Raw genomic sequence first — 9,353 nt, 5'->3', positions numbered from 1 at the left:
TAGGGTTGACCATGAGAACCTTTTTCCACGTATGGAGTCAGCTATTATGAGGGGGCATAGCTTTAAATTAAGGGGTGGTAGGTATAGGACAGATATTAGGGGTAGATCTTTACTCAGCGAGTCGTGAGTTCATGGAATGCCCTGCCAGTAGCAGTGGTGGACTCTCCCTCTTTATGGGCATTTAAACGGGCATTGGATAGGCATATGGAGGATAGTGGGCTAGTGTAGGTTAGGTGGGCTTGGATCGGCGCAACATCGAGGGCCAAAGGCCTGTACTGCGCTGTATTTTCCTATGTTCTAAGTTCTTTGAAACCATGAAGTGAAGCCACTTCAGTTTCGGTTGATTTGTTACAACACAGACAGAAACTGATTACCATGGCTAGGACGCCTCAAACTAAGAGACTACATAATCCATATTTGTAAAATGTGCTTGCCTAATGCAGCACAATTGTTGTCCCCATTTGGAAACACATACCATCTACTCAACCATATTATCATTACAGAACATTTGGTAAGCTTCTACTGCCTATTTTGTCTGAACCAGTGGAGTGAAACTGGCCCAGATAATGACCAATTGCTGAGATGTGCCTCTTTATGGTCACATTACTTCAGTGCTATAATTTCCACATAGAACTCAATGTGTAAAGAACCACATTAAGTGTGCAAGCAACTATTTTACTTTCACACAACTCACTGCCAAGGTCATTGGGAACATTGTGCACAATTCTCACAAGTTAACCTTCAAAAAAACGACAAACAAAATGGAAGAATTAAAGAGGTTCCAGAAGTTACGCACTAAGTTATAACCAAAAATGCAGAAAATTAAACTAGTTTTCAAGGAACAGAAAGTTATATGGATAATATTCTTTTAATAGTTTTATCTTCCTGAACTCAAGCAAAAAGAAATTAGATAAGTAACTTGTTAATAAGGGCATATATAAACATTTTATGTCATATCAGTCAACAGGCAATTTTCAAAAAATATAACTCTGTACTATGCTAAGGCCACACGAATGTCAATAATATCATTCAATTGGTTAAGATTGAGTAACGAAAGCTGCAATATTAGACAGTTACTATGAAATTTCAGAAGTTTATTTTAGGAGGTTTTAGAAAAAGATCATATTATTTATTCTTCTCAGAGATTTTATTTATGACAACTCAACATGCTTTCAATGATATGTATGGAAAGAACAAATATGCCTTGTGACTGAAAGCCCTTTCCATAAATGCTTATGTACTATAACATAAACCTGAATTTGAAAGTCAATTGATGTAAAAGGTAAAGTCGTCATAGTCCCATAAGACCACCCCTTTTATCAGAGAGAGACGAATGATGGTGGTTTAACCTGAGGGTCACCACAGCGAGGAGAGAAGTTGAGAAGGAGAATACTTCTTGATACCCTCAGCCATTGTGGGAATTTAATCCATACTAGGGGCATCACAAACCAGCCATAAAGCCAGTTGAGCTAACTGATGCCCTTTGTATACAAAGGGCACTCAGACATTTCTCAGAGGTGATATATAACCGACCCTCATTATGTCAACATGTAACAGATTGAACAGCATATTTCAATTAATTGAAATTTATTTTAAATTAATTTTACTATCTTTGGTGCAAGTAATGTGGTGAAATGGGAGCGTTGATTTTTAATTAAAAAACGGAATCATACCACATTTATGCACAATTTAGAAATTAACCACAGCTCTTAAATTTTGCGAATTATGGCTTAACCTCCTCAAAGAACAAATTAAATACAATTAGCCTGTAATTTATAAGTACATTTTTTGTGACTGTCATAACTGCAGGTGCACATCCTTAAACATTGCCATCTGGATCATGAACACTAGTGTGTTGCATAATACTGGACTTGTGAGACATTGAGGCATTTAGAAAACAAGAACAAATCTTCATCCTAAATTGATAAATATGAAAGACAACACAAAAAATGCCATACTCCTTTTCACGGCAGTAAACACACCCCCTTTATTTCAAGTATTCTTCCTCATTAACTTTGAGTGAAAACATTATAGCAGAAAGAAATCAATTAGATGTACTGTGAACAAAAGCATGAGCTCCACAGTACTGTAATGTCCTTAGAACCTGCTCTTTTTTCCTTTTTGTCTTTTTATTTAAAAAATTTAAACACAGCAATTAAAATCAGTCAGTATTAACTGTTAACTGTCTAACTTAGTTCAACTATCTGACACATTTAGCAAAATGTAGCTGCTAATGAAACAAAGCAATCTACAATTGTTAGGCTAGCAGAAGCTCAGAGTACTATTAGTGCAATACATCGTGAAGGTAGCATGATTAGGGGCAGAGGTTGGTTGGGAGGGGATTGGAGGGGAGAAACAGAGGAAAGAGAGAAGGGGAAACCAAATTAAAACTTTCACATCTGCTGAAAACTAACAGCTAGTTACATAAAACTATTGCAAAGTTGTTATATTGTTGTAATGGGAGCTTTTAAAAAAAAGTGAAGCAAACTGCCATTAAAGTCTTAGGTCTAAAGGGTATTATTCAACATGTGTTTTGAAATGTGGAAAATGTTCTGTATATTTAAAGGGATGTCATTAAATCCAACATGCCATAATAATGCAACACAAAAAACCCTACTGCAACAGTTCATGGCAACATTTCGTATTGGTTAAATAAGTACTAAAATGGTTTTGTTTTAAATGCTTTGCACTTTTTTGTGAAAGTACTGCCATTACATATTCACAACATTTCTCCATGACAACAAAGTATCTACGTGGCACAAACCCAGAAAGACATCCAAGACTGTCGTGTATATATTTACAATAAATAAGATACATTTCTCTGATACATTAATACAAAAGAAGGACAAAATACAGTACACTGTCAAATACTCTGCAGGAATGTATTACCTTGCATAGTGACAAGTTACATTACAGAGCTAAGAGTTCAGGCAACACCATGACAACAAAGAATCTAGTAAATAATAACGTATAGGCCTCTATCAAGGCTTTGTTGGCAAACCTGGGTTGCACGTATACAGATGTCAATGCATATTATAGGCATATTGCAGTTGGGAGTCACTTAAATTTGAAAATGTAGAAAACAGAGATGATATGTCAGCTAAATGTACTCATTAATGTGCATTATGGCATTTCTCATAAAAATCACAGTGTACACAGGAATAACCACCAATTTGCAATTTTCCAAAGAACCCTTGGTCCAACTTAAAATCAAATTGGTATTTGCAATAGAGTGGAAAAAAATAATGCCAGCTACCCTGTTTGAAATGTCAGCTCACGTCCAAAGAAAAAATGAAACAGTAGCATATTGGCAGAACAGGACTTGTCCTCAGAACTGAATATAGTGTTAAGAAAATGCTAAACTAGTCATACATATTTGATTTTTTTTGCAATAGTGTATGGGTACAAAGTCAAACATGCAGCTAAGTAACCTCCAAAAAAAGGTATTTATAGTTAAATGCTGATGACCCACTTCCCTATAATTGGGAATTATCAACTATGTTTTTTTGAAATTATCACATGCAAATTTGTGTGATAGCTGCACATTCTGCTCTGACTTACAGTCTACTGATTCTTTGCTTTTTACATGACAACTTCCGGATTGATCTCTCCCACACTTTTCCACATTCAGTTGTTGTTGTTCTCTTGGTGATGAAATTCTTGCAGTATCTTGCACTGCTTTTTGCTCACATAAAACTTCCACGACTGGCTCAGACTTTAACAGTGAACCACAAACTATGCCCTTCTCTTCGAATTTCAGTTTCGAACTTTCAGGCTTTGATAAGGGTGTTGTGATACTTGACACTACTGTAGCAGGCTCAAATGTGTTCAAATGTGGCCCTTCTTTATCATTCCTGGCTGCCAAATCATGTGAACCCACTTCTTTCCTCCTTTCAGTTTCTGTTATTCCAGGGATAGCCAACTTCACTGGACCCAATACATTTTTGGCAACAGTTGCTAAATGGGAAACGAAAGGTGTTTTAACAAAGCTAGCTGGAGAGCATTTTGTGCCACCTGTATTTTCCGTATTTACTGCAGGTTGAGTTTTGGTGTCAGGCCCTCCACTTTCCTTTAATATTTGCTCACTTTGGCTTAATCTTCCTTCCATTTCTCCTGCAGTGGAATGTTTAAGATACTTGGCATTATTTGAATGAAAAGATTTTGCACCAATTCCAAACGAATCTTTTTGCTTATTCACAATTTGGCCTTTGACCTCATCATTTGGCTTGCAAACAGTTCGCGTGACATCCTTTTTAGGATCTTCAATTCTCTGGGGATGCTCTGAGGTATGAGGAGACATTGATGTGAAAAGCAGATATTGATCAGCTACTTCTGATAGTTTGTGATGTTCATCCTCTGTAGGTTTTCTATGCACCATCTGATTAAGAGGAGTGCTACTGCTATCAATACCAGCTTCCAATAAATTCATTTGAATGTCTTGACGTATTTTGAATGCTGACTTCCTGAGTTCTTGGTTTGACGGTTCCTCTGCGGCTTTTTGCATTGAGTGCGTTTTGGGTGAATCATTAACCTTTGTGGTAACACAATCCATTAGAGGTTTTTTTACTTCAATAGTATTCAAGTCTCTGGAACCTGTTTTATTCTGGCCACTCTTTTCTATGCCCAAGACATCATGCTCTAGTACAGCCTTTTTCCCAGGTACAGTGTTAATTGAAAGTTCTTCTGACTGATATTGTTCTGCTATTTTCTGTGCAGCTGAACTGCTCATTTCTTTGGACTCAGGTAAGAACATAGAGTTGAGATCATCCTCTGAAGAATCTCTACTTTCTGCTTTACATGAATTATAACAAGTTTCAAGTAAATTTGAAACATCAGTTTGAGCAGAAGACCGATGCAACTTTCTCCCTTCCTGGCTATCTTCTGAACCTTCATCACTTTCATCCTCAGAGATCTCTACCTCATGAATGGCATCTTGCTTTTGTAAAGCTTCTCTTCTTTCTGCTCTGTCATGTCTTATTGCTACCAGTTTGTCATTCAATTTGCCCTTACTCATTCCTTCTGATGATTCTTGTCTGCCAATTTTTCGGGCAGCAGGTTGCTTTAGCGTCCCCTTTTCTGCAGGGCCACGTTTGTTGCCTTGTGTCTCATTAGCAGATTCTTGTAAACTCTGCAGACTGGGGTCTCTCTGCAGCATTTCTTTCTTAAATTCTGAGTGTGAAATATCCAGGCTGTGCTTTCGGGAAGATGACAACTTCTTTTCAGATGACAGAGTGGCAGCCAATTTTTCAGCTGACTGCACCCTCTTCAATAAAGGTGATCTTGGAGGTTCTGCACTCTTTGGCCTGGAGATTTGCCGGACCAGTGGTGGGGAAGAGTGTAATTTAACTGGAAATGATTGTGCTGCATTTGAACTGCCCAAAGAATGTGAAGGCAGTGGAGATGGGGAGCGCTGAGGAGATGTTGGCTGCGGAGTGGGTGATGGTGTGCGAGCTAGAGGAGAAAGAGGAATATTCCCTGCAGACTTGCGTCTGGGTGACCTATACTGTCGCTGAAGTTTGGGAGCTAATCCTTGGAGGGAGCTCGGACGGATGTGACCAGAACTGGCGGGAGAATTGGGCACGCTGGAACTCGGAGAACTGCTCTGTGAAGAATTACCACCAACTAGAACGAGAGAGATGATAATCATGGGATTATTATTCAATAAAAAGAGAGTAACTTAAAAATCATACCCAACTGACATTCATGAGATGAAAACAGGTAAACACAACCATGCAATGACAAAAAAACCCTGCAAATTTAGTTATTCACCTCCAATACATAGTTTTGCACAAGAAATATCTGAAGGACACAACACCAAAGCTTTTTAGATTTAGTCATCACATTTTTCTCTATTACAAGGAAGGATCAGAAATACTTTCTTTACCGTTTCCAATCATAGGCTTAGAAGGAATTAAAAATTGCTGTTTGGATAATTCTGTCCTTGTTATTCATACCTTATCATCACCTAATTACTAATGAGGGACAAGTGAGTGATCCAGTAAATGTATTGCTTACGTAATTTCTATCAACACACTCATAACTGTCTAGCCACAACTCTATGCTTTATTTTAATGCAATTTAGATGAGATGAAAATTGAACAAGTTTGATTTTAGAGCACATTCTTTTCTCAGCAAACTGCACAGAATTTGCTAGTTTCAGTGACATGAGGTAACCTTGGGATTTGTGTTCTCTGGTATAGTTCAACAACTACCAAATAATGACTTAATAAAAATCTCAACACAACTTCAAGCTACATGGGCCCATGAAATACCACAATAATGACTTACTTAAAATTACAAATGCAGAACATTTCAGCTCATTTGAAAGTTTAAAACTTATGAACCATGATCTTATTTCATGTATTATATAATTGAGTTTGTTTGTCTTAACTGATTGTAGCCTAGTTTTAGCAACTCAAAGAACATGAAAATAAGAATGAGGAAAGCATTTATTCTATCTTAATTGTTATGAAGTTGAAGGTGAGTACTGTACCTTTAAGAGAGAGTGAATGATGTTCTGAACTGAGTGCTGACAAGCACATGTGATGACTAGCCAGCTATACTGGAAAATTGAAAATATGTAATATTTGGTGGTGAAATGATTACCTGAGTTGGCTGCTGTTCTGACAACAATTCAAATTTAACCAGTTTAAATTAAATTATGTCCCAGGATACTAAAACCAATCGAGTTTGAATTTATTGTTTTGCCAACATCGAATCAATGAGATGATCTGATGTTGGGGTACAAAAAAGGCAGGCAGTTTGAACGTCCGACAGAGTAACTGCCATCGAGAGAGCAAGTGCCATTTGAAACACTCTCTATCAAAGGGACCTTTTCATATGAAACATCTCCATAGTAAAAAGAAAGACGACGACCCAGGGAGATCGTTAGCTGGAAGAAGACAGACACCACAGACGACAGCCACTGTATGGTTTTCAAATTAAGTTGATGTAATTTTAATAAGTGCTTTCATTGGAACGGTATAATGTTATAGAGTTGGAGGCAGGTAATAAACAGTTAAGAGAAAGGGGCTTAGAGTTGTGAATAGCTGTTGTTTAATGTTCTCTTTTAGAGTTAAAGAATAAATTGATAGTATTTTCTTTAAATAGTGGAATTTGGGAGTTCTCTGTCACTCAAATTTTAACAGACGACGAGGTGAGGTGAGCTTTTTCTGGGTGTTTGGTTTAATTAACAGCTGTGTCATAACATAATCTAAAACTAAGAACTGTGGATGTGCAAATCTAAAACAAAAACTAAAATTGCTGGAGAAAGTCAACAGGTCTGGCAGCTTCTATGGAAAGAAAGCAGAGTCAATGTTTCAAATCCTGACCCTTCCTGTATTTCGTTAGGATGGCCACAAGTACTATATTCTATATCTAAAAACATTTTAAATGCAGCCACTGCTGATAGGCATGCAAATACGGCTGATGATTTGAAAATAACAAACAAGAAATGAATGAATAATTAAGGAGTCTATTTTTCATGACATTGCTTGAGGGAGCCAAAAGTAAAAAATGTTTTTCAATAATACCATTTGGGCATTTATCTCTATTGGATCTACTAGACAGGGCCCTAGTTTGAGATATCATGAGAAAAATGACAACTCCAATAACATAGCAGTCCATCATTGTTATGTCAAGCTAGATTGTACACAAATGTACAGTGCGAATTGAACAAAGAACATACATAAGGTTAAGTTATTGTACAATAATGAACAATTTTATCTTCATTATCAAGTAAAGAATTAAATTATATCCTGTATTATTGTGGTTAGTTGTAAACATTTCCTGTAGGGAGAAAGCAAAATCATAAGTAGGAATTAAGAATTTCTTGTTATTTTATGGGTCAAGAATGTGGTGCTGGAAAAGCACAGCTGGTCAGGCAGCATCTGAAGAGCAGAAGGATCGATATTTCAGGCAGAAGCCCTTCATCAGGAATCATGATAAAGGGCTGATGAAGGGCTCATGCCTGAAACGTTTATTCTCATGCTCCTCGGATGCAGCCTGACCTGCTGTGCCTTTCCAGCATCACACTCTCGACTCTGATCTCCAGCATCTGCAGTCCTCACTTTCTCCTTGTTATTTTATGGGTCAGGATAATTAAACTTAGCCTTTCACATGCGAGAATGCTATGAAGTAAAATGCTTTTCTTCAAAAACAAAGCTATATTTTAAAATGATTTAGTTTGGTAACAAAGTGTGTAACAGGTCTATGAGTATATATGTATGTATGTGTATGATTTTATTACTTTGAATTAGGTTCTGTACTGAGTTTTGTATTTTTTTTTAGAATATCATTTAGAATGATAGCTAGAGTATACAGTGTCACCACTGAATGTTTAAGCAGATACATAAATTGCTCACTCATGTCACCTTCTCTTGGTAAAGATCTTTCCAGTTGGAACTATTACAAAAGAGGTGATCTTACAAAATGGCTCGTTAAAAAATGAATCAGGAGACAGTCAGGTGATGTCAGTAAAATGACAATTATTTTAAAGAAATACATCAGAAATTGGGCATATACTACCGAACCAATCCAAGAGTGACTATGCCCTAGTAAGTCAATTCAACTTCAGGATGCCTTTGATCATGCCCAGGAGTACTACCAGCAAAGGTTAATAAGGTCCAGGTTTGAGTGCTTTGGTAACAAGTAGTCAACACAACAGAACAAGAGACCTGTGCCCAGTCAATTCATGGCACAAGCTTGCATCCTGAAGCAGATCGACTGGAAAACTGTTGCTTCATTCAATTTTATTTTGTTTGTCCTTGGTGGTAAATTTGATAAATTTTGTGAAGACATCTTTTTTACTTGGAATGTGCCTTGTAACTTTTAGATCGACTGAATTTGAGACAGCCTATAATTTCAATTGATTCAGATCTTATATATAGGGGCAGCACGGTGGCACAGTGGTTAGCACTGCTGCCTCACAGCACCAGGGTCCCAGGTTCAATTCCAGCCTCGGGCAACTGTCTGTGTTGAGTTTGCACATTCTCCCCATGTTTGCGTGGGTTTCCTCCGGGTGCTCTGGTTTCCTCCCACAGTCCAAAGATTTGCAGGCCAGGTGAACTGGCCATGCTAAATTGCCCAGTGTTAGGGAAATGGGTCTGGGGGGGATTACTCTTCGGAGGGTCGGTGTGGACTGGTTGGGTCAAAGGGCCTGTTTCCAAACTGTAGGGAATCTAATCTAAAAAAAAAAATTAACGTATGCACCGAAATCTTAAAACATTCTTTCTCAGTAGTACCAAGCTATGCTGACAGTTAAGTGGTTGGTAGTACCAAATTGTTAAATAGAGACTCAAAGTTAAAGCTTTTTCATCTTGCCCTTGTCAGGAATGGAACATAAGAAATCAAAC

At 37.5% G+C, this 9,353-nt stretch overlaps 1 protein-coding gene across 12 annotated transcripts in view; it reads right to left on the bottom strand.

Annotated features, from left to right (window-relative positions):
• Positions 1 to 1,968: 1,968 nt before the first annotated feature.
• The window catches only part of mast2 (microtubule associated serine/threonine kinase 2), a 412,521-nt gene continuing 405,136 nt past the window's right edge, over positions 1,969 to 9,353 (bottom strand). For all 12 annotated transcript variants that reach the window (XM_043699133.2, XM_043699131.2, XM_043699132.2 and 9 more), the window contains one exon: positions 1,969 to 5,622. In XM_043699133.2, coding sequence (XP_043555068.2) covers positions 3,497 to 5,622 — 2,126 coding nt within the window. In that variant the 3' untranslated portion in view covers positions 1,969 to 3,496. The remainder of the gene's footprint in view (positions 5,623 to 9,353) is intronic.

Source organism: Chiloscyllium plagiosum, unplaced genomic scaffold (assembly GCF_037043375.1).
Source record: "Chiloscyllium plagiosum isolate Xiang-an unplaced genomic scaffold, Cpla_swu_hap1 HiC_scaffold_9, whole genome shotgun sequence".
Classification (NCBI taxonomy): Eukaryota; Metazoa; Chordata; class Chondrichthyes; order Orectolobiformes; family Hemiscylliidae; genus Chiloscyllium; species Chiloscyllium plagiosum.
The sequence above is the reverse complement of the archived record's forward strand: the minus strand, read 5'-3'. Positions and strand labels throughout refer to the sequence as shown.